This window comes from Suncus etruscus, chromosome 12, assembly GCF_024139225.1.
Source record: "Suncus etruscus isolate mSunEtr1 chromosome 12, mSunEtr1.pri.cur, whole genome shotgun sequence".
Classification (NCBI taxonomy): Eukaryota; Metazoa; Chordata; class Mammalia; order Eulipotyphla; family Soricidae; genus Suncus; species Suncus etruscus.
The window spans coordinates 8,037,680-8,054,589 of NC_064859.1; the positions used below are offsets into that span (position 1 = coordinate 8,037,680).

The 16,910-nt window shown below is 43.3% G+C and overlaps 1 protein-coding gene across 1 annotated transcript in view; it reads right to left on the reverse strand.

Moving 5' to 3' along the window:
* The window catches only part of WDR27 (WD repeat domain 27), a 103,420-nt gene that overhangs the window by 26,112 nt on the left and 60,398 nt on the right, over positions 1-16,910 (reverse strand). Inside the window, exons 17-21 of the mRNA XM_049785021.1 lie at positions 15,765-15,854; positions 8,570-8,691; positions 8,118-8,251; positions 5,438-5,535; positions 3,394-3,515 (exon numbers count right to left, since the gene is read on the reverse strand). Of these exons, the coding sequence (XP_049640978.1) occupies positions 3,394-3,515; positions 5,438-5,535; positions 8,118-8,251; positions 8,570-8,691; positions 15,765-15,854 (566 nt within the window). The remainder of the gene's footprint in view (positions 1-3,393; positions 3,516-5,437; positions 5,536-8,117; positions 8,252-8,569; positions 8,692-15,764; positions 15,855-16,910) is intronic.

Sequence of the window (16,910 nt, forward strand, 5' to 3'; positions counted from 1 at the left end):
TGCTCTCCCACCCCTTGTGTGTATTCAAACAAGCATTCTATTTCTCTCAGTATCATTGTCATGATAGTTGTTAGTGTAGTTATTTCTCTAACTGGACTCGCCAATCTTTGTGGTAAGCTGGTCCTTCCAGCCCTCATCTCTATTGTCAAAAAAATTGTATAAAAAGTACAGGGGCCAGAGTGGAGGCACAAGCTGTAAGGCTTGCCCATGCTAGCCTGGGACAGAACGCGGTTCGATCCTCCGGCATTCCATATGGTCCTCCAAGCCAGGAGTGATTTCTTAGCTCATAGCCAGCAGTAACCCCGGAGTATCACCAGGTGTGGCCCAAAAACCAAAAGCCAAAAAAATGTGTGTGTGTGTGTGTGTGTGTGTGTGTGTATACACACTTATACAGAACTGCTAGAATAATAAAGAAGCTATCCTAGGCTTCATCCTATGACTTGTGCAAATACCAAGAACTCTAGTTAGAGGCCTGATTCTGTCATGCACAACTGAGTGGAAAGTTTCCTGGCACCATATAAAAGTCCCTGAGGTGTGAAAAGGAGCAAGTATGGAGCCTGTAGTTGTTCTCATGAAAGTATGTTTCAAGGGTGGAGAAATCCTGCATCTTTTAGGCCAAGGGAATTCTCTTTCTAATTTCCCCAATATTTACTGTGCCTATGCAAGGAAAAAAAAAGAGAGAAGCACAAATTAACTTTTTTTTTTTTGGTTTTGTTATCGTTGTTGATTGTTGCTTGTTTTATTTTTCCGTAGGTTTTCTTTTGTGTGTGTGTGTGTTTGTTTTGTTTTTTATTTCAGGACTGTGGTTATTGTGTGCTTGATGCCTTTATTGCTGTGGTACTTTTAGAGTTTTTTGTTTGATTTTTAAAAAAAATTTTCGTATTGTTATGTTTCTTCCTTTTTCCATTTCTTCTCTTAAATTGATATTTATAGCCTCTAGAAGAACTCCTCCCATTTTTGGCTTGTTTGATTTTTGCCCCATTTTATTTTTTTTTATTTCCTTCAAACAAAACCACATCATTTGAACCATCTTGTTCTGCCTCACAAATTGAGGGGGAAATAATGGAGGGTACCAAGACCAGACAGTCGTAAGAACATTAAGTAGAAATAAAAAAATGATCAGACTTAAACATCAAATCAAAAGTCAATGACAACAGAATCAACACTCAATCTACAACAGGCTGGACACAGAGGGGACCACTTATATTAGCAACCGGGGGGTAAAAGGGGGATGTGGGATGCATGCTGGGATCAGGGGTGGAGGGAGGACAATATTGGTGGTGGGAACTGCCCTGATTCAATGTCACTATGTACCTAAAATATTACTGTGAAAGATTTGTAATCCACTTTGGTCAAAATAAAAATTAAAATAAAAAATTTATTTTAAAAATACACTCATATTTCAAAAACAAGAAACGATCACCAGATTCATTTAAAAACCAGAAATGAAATGCATTCTGGCCTCAGCAGATCAACATAAAAGCATCAGATCGGGGCCACGAGGTACAAAGCAGCTGCGTGTAATGCCCTCATCTTCCAAGGACACCCTCCAAGAGCTGAACCTGAGCACAGAAAGCCTTCTCACATATGCTGGCTGAATACACTGAGCTTTGGAGCTTGATCTTTCAGTGTCTTGTAGAGTTTACACAAGTCTTAAAGGTTCCTTCATAAAAAATTATCTCCTTAACCACACTCTAGTCTATACTGACATTACCCAGAGCTCCCACTAGAACAATCTTTTCCTAATTCTAAGCATCCTAATTTACTACAAAATTAAAATGTTTGGGGACATATCAGGTTAGCATGTCTGAGTTTTCGAGGCTTCTACCATGACCAAAGGTGACCCTGAAAGTGAGCCATAGGGCCCCGCAGACCACTGGCCATCCTGCCCATGCAGCCTCTTGGGCCTTTTCTGCCCAAACTCAGGTTCAGATCTGGCTGACATGACCCACCATACCCACACAGGCCACTTCCATTCCCCCATGACCTTCACATCACAGCAATATCTCAAGTGACCTCATGACCCTCATGGCCACACTGACTACTTCAGTGAGCTAAATACAGAATTCAATGGTCTTCCACCACAACCTGTTGGCTTTGAATTCAAGCTTCACTCCACAAAGACCACCAAGGAGACAACAGCACTGCAAGCACAAGGGAGTTTATTGATTACCAGCATTCTGGGGTCACCCCTTATTAGGTAGCTAGCAAGTCATTTTTAAAAGGAATCTAGGGGGTGTTCCACAGTCAGAATTGGCCTTTAAAACTATTGGTTCTCACACTGCATCAGACAATGCGTAGGTTTGGCTGTATGTTTAGCAAAAGAGAAATCTTATTTTTGCAGACTCGAGGCAGAGTTTTCAGATTGTACGTTCGTCTGCTATTTATCTGAGGCCATTCTGTACTTTGTGGTAGGCCATCTGGACCTGGTGGTTTTTACTCACAAGGTCAGCTTCCACAGACTGGTTTTTCTCTGGGCCTAGCCTTCTTTCCTCAAAACTTGAGCCCATCATGGCAAGCTTTATGTCTAAAGCAAAGCCTAGGTCACAGAAGCAGAATAAGCAGTTGATTCTAAACTTATAGATTCCCTTCTAGCTTTTAACAACTCCTGCCCACCCCTCCCAGGACTCTGCATCAACATTTGCTCATCAGAACCTGACCCCAGGCTCCAAAGCTCACACTATGGGCATTCAAACCTACTGAAGCCAGAGCTCCCATGAAATGGTAATGATAGATGGCCTGGGATGGAGTGTCAGAATTGTGGGTGACAAAGTTTTTTCAATCATTTCAATCCTTCTTCTCTTGAAGAAAATAATCCTGAGTCATGAGGCAATTTAAAAGGATTCTAATCAAATCCTGACTTCAAAGTCATTCCAAATACCTCAAAAATCAATTTTGAAATATTCCCATATTTCGAAACTCAGTGTTGAAACTGTCTATCTGAAGGGAGATTTGTTCACAAGCCTCTTGGAAGCTCTGTGGGTAATAAAGTATCTTTTAAGTTAAACTGAGAGAAGAAATCCCCCACAATGGACTATCACTCTAAAACCAAAACCTTAATTCACAACTGTGGACTTTTCAAAATATGGTCCTACCACACCCAGAATCCTTATCTTTCTAAGAGAGATTAAGGAAGATGAGCTGGAAAGAATTACTGAAAACAGATTATTAACAAAGCTGTCAACGAAGCCCATCCAATGATCAAAACTAGTGTTAACACAACATTAATACATCTTCTAAGGTCAAATAACACCTGAAATAATTTATAGATCAATTAAAAATTAACTAAATTCAGCAGCAAATTGATCAAACTGGATCGTGTAATAAATCTGCATCTAAAGAAGATGGTAAATGGTGTGATTCTTTATCAGTTGTCCACAGCCAAAAACTCACCTTATTTTGACAGATTTGGTGCACGGGCCGGGTGTGGGCCTCTGCAATCACAGCTGCGCTGCAGCCTGCATTGAGGTCAAACACTTCCAGGGACCTGTGTCGGCTGGCAGCAAGCACAATGTCTGGGCATTTGGTCAGGGACAACAGCACTGACCCCTCCATCCATATGTCAGGGAGCAGCCAGAAACCTGAGGCTCTACTGGACCTCAGCAGGCTGTGATGGGACGGACATTCAAAGCTCAGGATTCCAGGGAGGAGACTTTCTGCTTACAGACACAGAGGGCTTGAATAGGTCAGGAGCCTGGCAGATGCTCAGTGGCTGGTGCACAGAAGTCAGGTCTGCCTAAAGTCAGAGGATGCAGCTGCTGGGTAGCTCCTACACTGCCTACACTCTGGAAACCGTGACACTCTATAACAGGCATCAAGGGGGAAAATCTATAGAACAAGGGTATACATGGGCAGAACCACCTAGTCTTCAACATTTAACCAAGAATACTATCAGAAAAGTAAAAAAAAATAAAATTGGGGCAGGGGAAAGAGTACTAGATTCAGTCAAAATCTCTTTTTAATTCCAAAGTTTGAAGGAATCAGCAGTGCAGACTAAAATAATCATAAAGATGCCTTTCTTCTTAATGTTTTATTTATAAAGTAGTCTAGCCCAAAATGATCTTTTTTTCCATTATTAACAGTTTTAATTATTTCTTCTGAACATGAATAGAACATCAAGTGAAGATCATGAACAGTTCTTCTGAACATGGCATCTTTTGCCTATTCCTTGCTGCCAGAGACTTGACAGCACTTCTCACAAATCTTAACTACGTTTGGCTTTAGAGAGGAAGCAGTTGAGACCCTCAGTATGGCTTGAAGATGGTCGTCATTAAGTCTAGACCTGTTCTTGGACTTATTGAAGTTCAATGTGGAGAATAACTTTTCACACAAATATGTGCTCCCAAAAAGTCACATGGTGCGCTTGAACATTCGGGAAAGTTCAGGAAAGCTGGGGGCAATTCTCTCAAAAATTGCCCATGCATGTCTGCTTTTCCACTAATCTTCCTGAACTTGGCTTTGAGATCAGATTTGCACTGCAGGTCAATGAGCTCAAAATAATCTTATTTCTAACTAAAATGTACTACTAGACTCTTCTCACACTTTATGTTAGTTTTTATAAAGCTAATTTAAGCATAAGATCCTTCAAAATACTTCAAGTATAACCTTTAAATAAATTAAAAGTTTATCCAGTGAATTTAGATAAAGAGTTTAATTTCAGGGCTAAAGCAAGCTGTTGCTTGCACAACTGGTAGAGCGCATTGCACATGGCCGACCCGGGTTCAATCCCCAGCATACCAGATGGTATGCTAAGCCTAAACCCATCAGGAGTGATTCATTAGTGCAGACCCACAAAATAACCCGAGTGCCACTGGATATGTTCCCAAAACAAACAAAAAAAGAATTTAATTTCAAAATAAATTAGGCCAAAGCAATAGTACAATGGGTAAGGTGCTTCCTTACATGCAGCTGACCTGGATACAAGCCCCAGTACCATATGTGGTTCCTGAGCCCTGCTATGAGTGATCCCTGAGCACAGAGCCAGGAGTCAGCACTGTGCACCGCTAGATGTACTCTGCTGCCACACCCTGAAAAAGACTAAAATTAAGTTAAATGGGATAAAGTATGTGGTGAGCTTTACTCTCCATAATTCAATTGTCAGAGCTACTTTCATATTCTATAAGGCAGGAAGTAGCAGGATTCTGAATCTGAAGATTCTGGCTAACCTGCATGAACAGAGCCAATCCTACACTCATTAGAGGTAACACAAAGCACAATGACTTACCTGGCAGGCCCAGAAGAGGTAAGTCAGGGTCTGCTGCCTGTCACGTGCCCTCCCTGACAGCCTAACAGAGACCATCACTAAGGGATCCCTCATCCCAAAACCCTATACCCTATTGGCCAGCACTGACTTAGCGCTCTAACCCTTAGTAATCCTCAGCCAGAGGGCACTTCTCAGGGTCCGGATGCTTTAGGGGTCTAGGGAGAGAAAGGATACAGGAATAAAAATCATTTACTGCTGACAGACAGGTGACCTCTCCTCCTTCTGTCAGAGGGAGCCTGAAGACAGGCTTGCACCAGCTCTTGGTCTTGTATCTGGGAGAAAGAAACAGACAAGGATTTTGATCAGTTGGTGTCCCTCCCTTCAAAATTAAGCTTTCACCACAAGGTTGGAAATGCTAAAGCTTCAATCACTTAACAAACATTTTATAGAGCACTGAGAGAATGAGAAAGGTGGTTTGCCCTAATTTTCTTAGGAAAAACTGAGTTCTTTCTTCAGGAAAACTTCATGAAAGCAATTGATGCTTATAGCCAAATTGGTTCATTTCTAGCTATGAGAAAGCAATTTTTCTCTCTAAAGTCAGGAGACATCCAGGCAGCTATGTTTATCTTTCATACAACATACATACTTCCTATTTTCTAAAATCATATTAAGAAGTAACAATTGATAATGAACCCAGGTTTTCAGTGGCACTGACACTAATCTCATGAAGGAAAGGAACCAGCTCTCACATGTAGAGTGTGACCATGCCCAGAGAGTCAACAAACAGCTGAATCAACAAAGGGAGGGAAAAGGTGTGTGCACTGGGGGTAAGGAAAGGGGACCCTGAGAAGGGCCCTTGAGAGAGTAGCTGGTCTGAACTCCACAGCTGCATAAAGCAGCTATACAGCAGGCCCCTGAAGACCCAGCGGATATGGGTGCCTCCCCCAGCTGACTGGGAACAATGTGCCCTGTCCAATGGTGCAAGGATGGGGCCTGCTGCCCCCCCCCCCCAATCACTGAGACCCTCCCATGCAGGAGGAGAATGATAGGTGCATCTGTTAACAGTGAGAGGAGAATGAGTCACTCTCACTGCACTGCTCACAAAGTAGCAGGAGATGAGAGAAATGGGGGACTGAAGGAGATGAGTCTCACTGCTTCTTTGCTTTCCTCAGAATGCCCTCCACATAGCCAAAGTTCAGGTGATCACTGGCCATTACACTGCACATCCCCAGAAATTCATCTGTGCTTCTGACTCCCTAACAGGGAAAGCAAAGTGCTGGCTGTAGGGAAAGAGAAAATGAACAGAATTGCTTCCTCTTACAGGGGTCTCAAACTCAATTTACCTGGAGGCCGCAGGAGGCAAAGTCGGGGTGATCCTTGAGTGCAAAAGTAGTAAGCCTTGAACATTGGGGGGGGTGTGACTCAAACAACTAAAACAAAACAAAACAAAAAAAGATTCCTCTAGGGCAGGGCCACAAAATGTTGTACGGAGGGCCGCAAACGGCCCGTGGGCTGCGAGTCTGAGACCCCACCAGAACCCACACCCTTTCATTTCTAGCTTCTTATCAGAGTCTAGACACTCTGCCTACACCTGGTGAGGGCCTCCCAAGAACCTTACTAAAGATATTTTCCTTTTTTTCACATTGGATTCACACTAAATCAGATTATTTTATTATCAATTAGTCTTTATTGGTTTTGTTTTGAAGCCACACCTGGTGATGCTCAGGGATTACTCCTGGCTCTGTGCTCAGGAATCTCTCCTGGTGGTTTCAGGGGACCGTAAGGGATAACGGGGATCAACCTGGCCCCTTTATTAATTGGTCTTTAAGGGCTGTGTCAGTGATTTACGACTGTGAGACTGAAGCTTCTTTGAATGTGCTGCCCACGCCAGTGCTATGCTGGAAGCCCTGCACAGTCCTGCCTTGCCTCATCAGCTCCAGATACCTTGCTGGAGGAATCCATGGCCCTTGCTGTGCTTTCACTCCTGTCCTTCCTGGCACACTGGGAAGCAGTTGCCACACTCCATGGGGACCAGAACCCACACCCTTTTCATTTCTAGCTTCTTGTTGGATGGTACTGGTTTCTCTGCTGATCTCCAAGGCCTTTTTGTACACAACCATTGGTGTCATAAATAGCACCTATCCATTACCATTAAATTGCTGTGATTTGACACACAAACATCCTTTTTCTTTCTCCCTTTTTCAGTTTCATGGGATAAGCATCATTAGCCTTTCCTGCCAGTCTATAAGTTTCTGCAGGGTCCCATGACTCAAGTGATTCACCTTTTACCACAATCAAAATCCAACCCAAGTGCTCTGACATGGCTTTTAAGGCAAAAATTCCTTAATGAGACTTGGGAGATAAAACAGCAGGTGGGGATTTTTCTTGCTTGCAACCAACCCAGTTTCATTCCTTGGCACCCAATATGGGCCCCCCTTAGTTCCACCAGAAGTGATCCTTGAGTGCAGAGGCAGGAGTATTCTAAAAGGGGCCAGAGCAATAGTCTAGCAGGTACGGTGCTTGGCTTGTATGTGGCTGATCTGGGTTAAATCCCCAGCATCCCATATGGTACTATGAACCTGTCAGGAGTGATTTATGCACTCAGGGTCAGGAGTAACCCCCTAAGCACCACCAGATGTGGTACCAAACAAAACAAAACAAAAATTTCAACAAAAACTCAAAGAAAATAGGAGGTCAAAGCAAGAAGACACCCAACAGTTGCCCAGAGTGGGGTCTGGCAGCTCTTGTGGTTAAAGCCTTCATCAGAGTGTATGAAGGCCCAAGTGAAGGGGGCCCTTGCCTTTATGGAGACCTCCACAATGCTGGCATCCAAGGGGAGCTGTTCCAGGCCCACCATCAGATGCCATCACAGAGAGTGAATGTCAGAGAGAAAAGGCCCAGCAGAGCAGCCTACCTTTTGATCTCGTCTTTGGAAGTATCAATGTGATATCTGAGAAGCTGGAATTCTGAGCCAGAAGACAATAATATGAAAGCATCAATGTAATAGAACTGTGCACACTGGACAGGCCTGGAGAACATGCTTTTGCCCTGCAATGTGAAAGTAATTCCATCTCATAGTGAAAACAACAGCACTGTGGCTCTAGAACGACCAACATCTACAGATCCAAAATGTGCGAACATGCAGTTTAGAGCCAATTCCAATGAATCTGAAGTGATATTAAATGAGTCTGTGGGTGCCTATTTATGCACTTCAGTGCACTGAAGCAAATGTCTCATTTACTCCTTGCCTACCCCTTCAGTAAAGAAAGAGAGCAGACTTGGAGAAGGTCCTTTGGAGGCATCTGTAACTGTCTCCAAGCAAAGGGATGGTCATTTTCACTAAGCCTGCAGGGGACACAATGTTACCAGGAACAAGGCCAGCTCTGTCCTTCGCACAGACCACACCCGTAGAGTCCTGTCCTGGGAAGCAGAGAGCAGCCACCTGCCACTGTGGCTCCAGCTTACAGTGTTCACAGCCCCATCATGACCTATAGGACACACAGAAAGGCTCACTGTCACTTTCCCCACCCACCCCCCCACTGACAACAAGCACACAGCCACAGACATGGTGTGGAATGTAGAGAGATGGAAGCTGCAGTACATTGTGATGCTCTGGAGAAACAAGGCAGCTTATGCAGATCATGCCTCCAATTTCACTGGATTCTAGTCTACAAAGCTATGCACTTCCTGGTGATACTGTTTTGTTGTCTTTTTTTGTTTGTTTGTTTTTTCGGGCCACGCCCGTTTGATGCTCACGGGTTACTCCTGGCTAAGTGCTCAGAAATTGCTCCTGGCTTGGGGGGACCATATGGGACGCCGGGGGATCAAACCGCAGTCCTTTCTTGGCTAGCGCTTGCAAGGCAGACACCTTACCTCTAGCACCACTTAGCCGGCTCCTTGTTGTCGTTTTATTTTTATTTATTTATTTATTTGTTTATTTATTTATTTTTGTGGCTGAGAGTGAAACCTAAAGCCTCATACATTGAAACTGAATGCTGCAGCTTGAGTGAGTGCTTTTTTTTTTTTAAAAAAATAATAATGTCTTTATTTAAGCATCATGATTACGAACATGTTTATAGTTGGGTTTCAATCATAAAAAAAAAAAAAAAAACACCTTCAGTGCAACCTTCTCACCACCAATGCCCCATCTCCTTCCTTCCCCACCCCCTGCTTGTATTTGAGACAGGCATCCCACTTTTCTCACTCACCACCATTGTCATGATAGTTGTCAGTGTAGTTATTTCTTTAACTGCACTCACCACTCTTTGTGGTAAGCTTCATATCATGGGCTGGTCTTTCCAGGCCTTATCTTTATTGTCTCTGGGTATTATTGCAATACTGTCTTTTATCTTTTATTTTTATTTTTATTTTATATTTTATATTTAGTTTTATTTTTATATTATCTTTTTTTTTATTTGTCTTAAATCACCCAGATGAATGAGACTATTCTGTGTCTATCTCTCTCCCTTATGATCCGGCTATACCACTCCCAGGGATATACCCTAGGATCACAAAAACACAATACAAAAAGGTCTTCTATACACCTATATTCATTGCAGTATTATTTACAATAGCCAGAATCTGGAATCAATCCAGATGCCCAACAACAGATGAGTGGCTAAAGAAATGGTGGTACATATACACCGTGGAATACTATGCAGCCATCAGGAAAAAATAAGCAAGTACATTAAAGGATTGCCCCTTTTTGATGTTGCGGCCTGGACTGCACACACATGCACATAGCTGCATACAGGCTGGCATAGACCCTGGTTCTCACAGTGCTGCTCTGCTGCTTTCAGGTTACCATATTTTCCGGCATATAAGATGACCGGGAGTATAAGACGACCCCCTAATTTTCAGTTAAAACATAGGTTTAGGCCTATATTTACTGTATAAGACAGAATGTTCCTGTGCTGCAACTGTATCTTCCACAGTGAGCCAATCACAACAAGCAAAGGTCCAAAGGTTATACTGTAATAGATGTCCTCTGTGACGCTGGCCAATCTGAGCAGGCTTTTTTACAGTGTAGATTCAGGTACAGAACACTGTATAATTTGCATGCATCAAAAGCCTGCTTGGATTGGCTGAGTCAGAGAGGCCTTCCGAGCAGCCTGGCAGTGATTGGTGCAGGATCGAATTGGAAAATTCGTTTTGTGGCAATATTCAAACAATTTTTGTTTAGCAGCATATTGAAACATCTTTTGGGATATACTAGGTGTATAAGACGACCCCCAATTTTTGGTTGACTTTTTTTTTGTTTCAAAAGTCGTCTTATACACCGGAAAATATGGTAACTAACCAATACATTGCCCACAGATCATGGGACAGACCATCACTGACCATCACTGCCCAGAACCTGGCACTGAGAACAGCTGCACCCTGCTATATCACCACAGATAAACAGTGCTCTCACAGTGACCAATAGGGAAACTTCAGGGGATAACTTTAAGGTCTAACAATGAACTGCAATGTCACCACAACACAATTTTCAATAAAAAAAAACAAGATGTCAATAGGAAAACCAAGGTTGGGAAGATGGCTAAAAGGGTTATTTAAAGCCATGTGATCCCTTAGCACTTGCCACCAGGTGTGGAAAAACAAACAAACAAACAACAAATTAAAAATGAAAAATCAGGAATGCATTTTAATTTATTTTATTTGGGGAAGAGGTATACCCAACAATGTTCAGGGATTACTAGCAACTCTGCATGCAGAAATTATTCCTGGGAGTGCTCGAGAGACCACATGGGATGCCCGATATTGAACCTGGGTCAGCCACAGGCTAAGCAAGTATCCTATCTACTATACTACTGCCCCAGTCTCAAACCAGGAAAATGTTTATAAATTATAAACCAGTCACTGAATAGGAACTAGAAAAGGAAAGGAAAGCATTACCATTAGGAAGATTCCCAGCGGCTCTGCTGCCCTCTGGTGGACATCAGTCATTCAATCCAGCTCTCAGTCCACCTTGGGCCAAGCTTAGTCACCCTCTTGGAAAAGCTACCTTGTGAGACAGCACTGTCTTTACACTGATACCAGGATGCGGGACTGGCTCCTGGGCTGTGGGTCAACTGTGGCTGGAGCTCTTCCTGGACTGCCTATCATTGAACACTGGCTCTCACCTCTAACCCACAGATATCAGAGGTCACTCACTGAGGGGCATGCAGAGTGACCTAACCATACTTAGTTCATTTCTTCTCATTCAAAAGCTGGACTACCTCCTCGAGTCCAGCCTCCATCTGTCCATCAGTCCCTTGCACTGGGACAGTTAAACATAGCAGCCTCTACATGTACCCCAGAGACCATTAATGAAGGCAATAGCATGATGGCCATATACTGCAAATGAACACACCCCAACTTGTTTCCAAGTGCCCCCAGCCTAAGGAAGTTGCCCGGTTCTTCAATTAGAATAGGCAGGGAAACCTATAAAAATTGGCCCCCTCAACCCTTTTCCAAGTTTGAAGCTGGTATGGTTATTAGAGGATAAGATGACTTGAAGCTAAGAGACCCCCAGGATAAAAACCATGAGGTAAGACCACTGAAATGAGTTCCCAGAAGTGAGAATGTTGAGGAAAAGTCCTAAGGTAAGTTTTCTTAGAGTAAGACCATTGAATTCATAGTCCTGGGATAGTGCTCTGAAATGAGAGCCCTGAGGTAAGGTCTCTCTCTCAGGTGATTGCCCTGAGCTCAGAGCCCTGAGGTTAGACCCTGGAGTTAAGAATCCTGAGAGTAAGATGTGTGATAAAAATGTTCCCTGGATTCCAGCCCCCACAAGAATATCTCAAAAGACAATGGGGAAGCCATATTTCCTTTATAAGTTTAAGACCTCTATAACACCTGTTTATCTCCAAATGTAAGGTAGTCTCCTGCATCACTTTGTTCCCTTAATTACTTTTATTTAAACTCATTTTTATTTTTTTCCCATATGTGTGTGTGTGTTTGCCTGGATAAAAGCTCAGATCAAAACTAGGGCACAGAGATGATGGAGCCTGACACTCTCACCCCAAAATGCACCAGCAACATAATATAGCACCATTTCTTTTTCAAAGGCATACTAAAAAAAAAGGAGGGGAAAATTTTACATATAGAAACAATTAACTACTAGGAATAAGAACTCATACATTTTACATACAAGGGTGCCTCCCACTTTGAACATATGTCATGTGGCCCCAACTTAGACTCCATGTGATTAGACAACGACCATCCAACCCCGAATCCTAGATCTCAGACAGAACCGACACAGTTCTCCGCAGCAACTCCAGAAACCAAACTCCCTCTGGGACATTCTTTTTTTTTTTTTGTTTTTTTTTTGTTTTTTTGGGCCACACACCGTTTGATGCTCAGGGGTTACTCCTGGCTAAGTGCTCAAAAATTGCCCCCTGGCAATGGCATATGGGACTCCAGGGGATCAAACCGCGGTCGTGATCTTTCCTTGGCTAGCGCTTGCAAGGCAGACACCTTACCTCTAGCGCCACCTCGCTGGCCCCAAGGGACATTCTTAATAATGCTCTGACACCAACAAATGACATCCTGACAATGAGGAAATGGCAACAACTTGATCTAAGAGTAGGTTGTTTTATCTCACCACCTAACGATAAGATGAAATCAGAAGACATGTCATCCTTTGATCTGTGCAAAAGCCCAGATTGTTAACTACAGGAGACTGACTGTAACAACCATGACTGGGCAGAACTTATACTGGGACCAATAAAAAAGACCCTAATCTAGGCTGTACAACAATCAAGATCTTTAATTCCAGAGGTCTGACTGAGACAACTACAACTGAGCAGAACTTCTGGAAACAGAATGAAAGACTCTATCATAGGCCTTGTCCTAGAATCAGTGCAAAAAACAAGACCACCGACTACAGAAGATGGATTAAAACAACTGTGATGAAACAGAACTTATAGAACCATAAAGAAAGACTACATCATAGGCGCCATCCTATGACCTGTGCAAATACCAAGATCTCTAGTTACATAGGCCTGATTTTATCATCCACAACTGAGTGGAAAGTTTCCACAAAAGGACCTAGGGCAGAGTAAAAGAGCATGTATGGAACCTGTTATTCCCATGACAAGGTTGGAGAAACCCTGCATCTCTTAGGCCAAGGGAATTCCCTTTCTAATCTCCCCAATATTTACTGTGCCAATGCAAAAAAAAAAGAGAGAGAAGCACAAATTAATTTTTTGTTATTGTGTAGTTTGTTTGTTTGCTTGCTTTGCTTTGTTTTTATTTTAGGACTGTGGTTATTGTTTGGTTGTTGTCTTTATTGTTGTGGTGCTTTTCATTTTTGGCTTGTTTTTTTGAATTTTTGTATTGTTATGTTTTTCTTCATTTTTCCCTTTTTTTCTCTTAAATTGATACTTACAGTCTCTAGAAGGACTCCTCCAGTTTTTTCCTTGTTTAATTTCTGCCCTTTTTTTCCCCTTCAAACAGAACCACATAACTTGAACCATTCTTGTTCTGCCTCATAAATTGAGGGGGAAATAATGGAGGGTACCAAGACCAAACACAGTTGTATGAATATTGAGTAGAAATAAAAATGATCAGATTTAAACATCAAATCCAAAGCCAAGGACAACAAAATCGATACCCAATCTACAACAAGCTAGACACAGAGAGGACCACTTATACTAGCAGGTTGGGGAACAAAGGAAGGGGATATGGGATGCATGCGGGAACAGGGATGGAGGGAGGACAACATTGGTGGTGGGAATGCTTCTGATTCAATGTCACTATGTACCTAAAATATTACTGTGAAAGACTTGTAATCCACTTTGGTCAAAATAAAAATTATTAAAAAAAAAGTCCTGAGAGTAAGAGCTCTGAAGTGAGACCACTTAGGGTGAGACCTCTGAGATAAAAACCCTGATGTCAGAGGTAAAAGATCATGTGGTAAGAGGCCTTAAATAAGACTCTGAAAGGTGAGGGTCCTTGAAGATGAGATGTCTGAGGTAAGAGAGCTGAGGTGAAAATTCTGAGGTAAGATCTCTAAGAGTATCCTTTGAAAGCCCTGTGCATATTCATGTGCTGAGAGCATTGAAGTGAGAACCCTGTGGACACTGAGGTAAAACCCCTGAAATAAAACCTCTGAGTTGAAAATCCTGTGATGAGTGAGAGTCCTGAGATAGACAAGTGAAGTGAGTCCCCTGAGGTGAAACTTTTGAGGTGGGCTCCCTAAGGGTGAACTCAAGGGTACAGAGTTCAACATTCACCTTCTACCTTTTCTCTAATTAAGCATGGCTTAATTAAGCAGGTCTTCTAAATCCCATAGGCCCACTAGGAAACTTATTTCTCCTGAGTATGAGTTAATTACATTAAAATAGAGAGAGTCAGGCAGCAGCCCTGACCTGGAGGCCTTTCTTCTCACACAGGAGAAAGTATGAGTACTTCTGATGTGCCTATCACAGGGAGGACATATAGGTAGGGGACCTAGTCAAACTTCTAACAGACCAAGAGCTTCAGCAGGGACCCGGTTTGATTCCCGGCATCCCATATGAGCCCCCAGCCTGCCAAGAGCGATTTCTGAGTGCAGAGTCAGTGGTAACCCTGAGCGCCACCGGGTGTGGCCCAAAAAACAATCAACCAATCAATCATCAATAAACTTAAAAAAAAATTCTGCTTTTGCCTGTTTGTGCCTCGGGTCCCTTTCTTCTTCTTGGGCCTAGGACCCTCCATTCCTCCATCCCACCTACCAGCATTCCCACTTCTTTTTTTGGGGGGGGGCACACCCATTGACGCTCAGGGGTTACTCCTGGCTCTGTGCTCAGTAATCGCTCCTGGGTTGGGGGGCCATATGGGACGCTGGGGGATCGAACCGCGATCTGCCCTAGGCTAGTGCTTGCAAGTGCCTTACAGCTTGTGCCACGCTCCAGGCCCAAAATAAGGACAAGTGAACTATTTTGTAGTTCTCTGTGATTTTTGTTGTAAAATATTCTACCACATGTACATTAGAAAAAAAATTATCTAATAAAGAGTGGAAACTCTGAGGTTTCAAGACCAGGAATCTGAGTGTCAGAGTTATAAATATGAAACAGTAAAATTTTCACCACCTCTCAAATCCACTTGCTTTTGAAGAAGGCTGCTGCCTTGTTACACTGACACCATGATTGTGTCTTCTCTCAGAGCCTCACCACCCTTGTATTCCAGATTTCAGCTGCATCCACATTTGACTCCAGGGTCTTGGTGAAACATATCTTGCTCATCTACTTGTTCCATCAACTCTCTTTTTTTTTTTTTTTTTTTTGGTTTTTGGGCCACACCCGTTTGACGCTCAGGGGTTACTCCTGGCTATGCGCTCAGAAATCGCCCCTGGCTTGGGGGACCATATGGGACACCGGGGGATCGAACCGCGGTCCGTCCTACGCTAGCGCTTGCAAGGCAGACACCTTACCTCTAGCGCCACCTTCCCGGCCCTCCATCAACTCTCTTAATTTATGAGTTGGTTCTCATCAACCCAGGTCTTGAAGGAAGCAAAGGTGGCACTTAGCCATTAATAGTCAGAGCCAAAAGAAGACTCACTCACCAACCCACGATTTAAATCAGACAATGTGGTTACCTGGAAAGACAGTGGGTGTCCCAGTAAGATCAGCACTGAAGACAAGTGACAAGTGATTTGCTAAGCCACAGGCCAACTGCTGTCCATCTCCTGCTGAGGAAAACAAGGGACTGGGTGCACAACAGTAAAATGTAGAATCTCAAGTGAAGTGGATGCTGGTTTGCTCAGAAGCGACACAGTCAGGGAACCATGTTCACAGGGCTGCAGGCAGCTAATACAAGGGTTCACCTGCCACCAAGGCCTTGAGACTTCACTCATATCTGGGTGCCAAGGACCAGGGCTGAAGAGCACAGGGCATACCGATTGTCAGCACTAGAGCTGACTCAGTACCCAACTTTCCAGCACCTACTCTGGCACTCTGTGAAACTTGCTTCCACCATCAATTGAAGAAGCCATTTAGTTGTGGAGCTCCCTGTACACATTCCCTAAAACAGACATAATGTGTCAATCTGAGACCCCTCATCCTAAAATTGCCTGCTTCATACTTACTAGCATGTGAAATGTCACAAAGATATAGGCTTTGCTGGTTACACTCTGTTTACTTTCCCCTAAAGTATTCAAAAATGATTCAGCTGGAATTCCACCAGAAGGATCTGTAGGGGCTCTTTAAAAACTTGAGCACTGACTTGTCCAGTCTCAAAGAGGGGTCCCAAAGGCCGGAAGTTCACCCTGAATGGAGCAGAAAGAATTCTAGAAGCAGAACCCACTGACTTGTGGAATCAGAACCCATATCTCTTCTTCTAGAAAATGCAGTTTCCTGGGACAGAGTGGTAGCACACTAGGTAGGATGTTTGTCTTGCATGTCGATGATCTGGTTTGATCCCTAGCACCTCCTATGGTACCTGAGCATCACCAGGAATGACTTCGGAGTACAGAGCCAGGAGTAGCCTCTGAATAACACCAGATGTGGCCCAAAGTGTCCCCCCCAAAAAAGAAAGAAAAAGAAAAATGCAACTTCCAAGCATCTTTGAGAAAGTTTCTAGCTCTTGAGAAAGTTGGATGTACTGGAGGCAGAGGCTCCATGTAGGTCTGTGGGAAAGGCTCCTGTGAAAGGAGGCAGAGACACACCATGGTAACAGGCTGTCCTGTGGGCCTCCTTCCACCTGCAGGGCCCGGATATGAATGAACAGCCCACCTGTGAAGCCT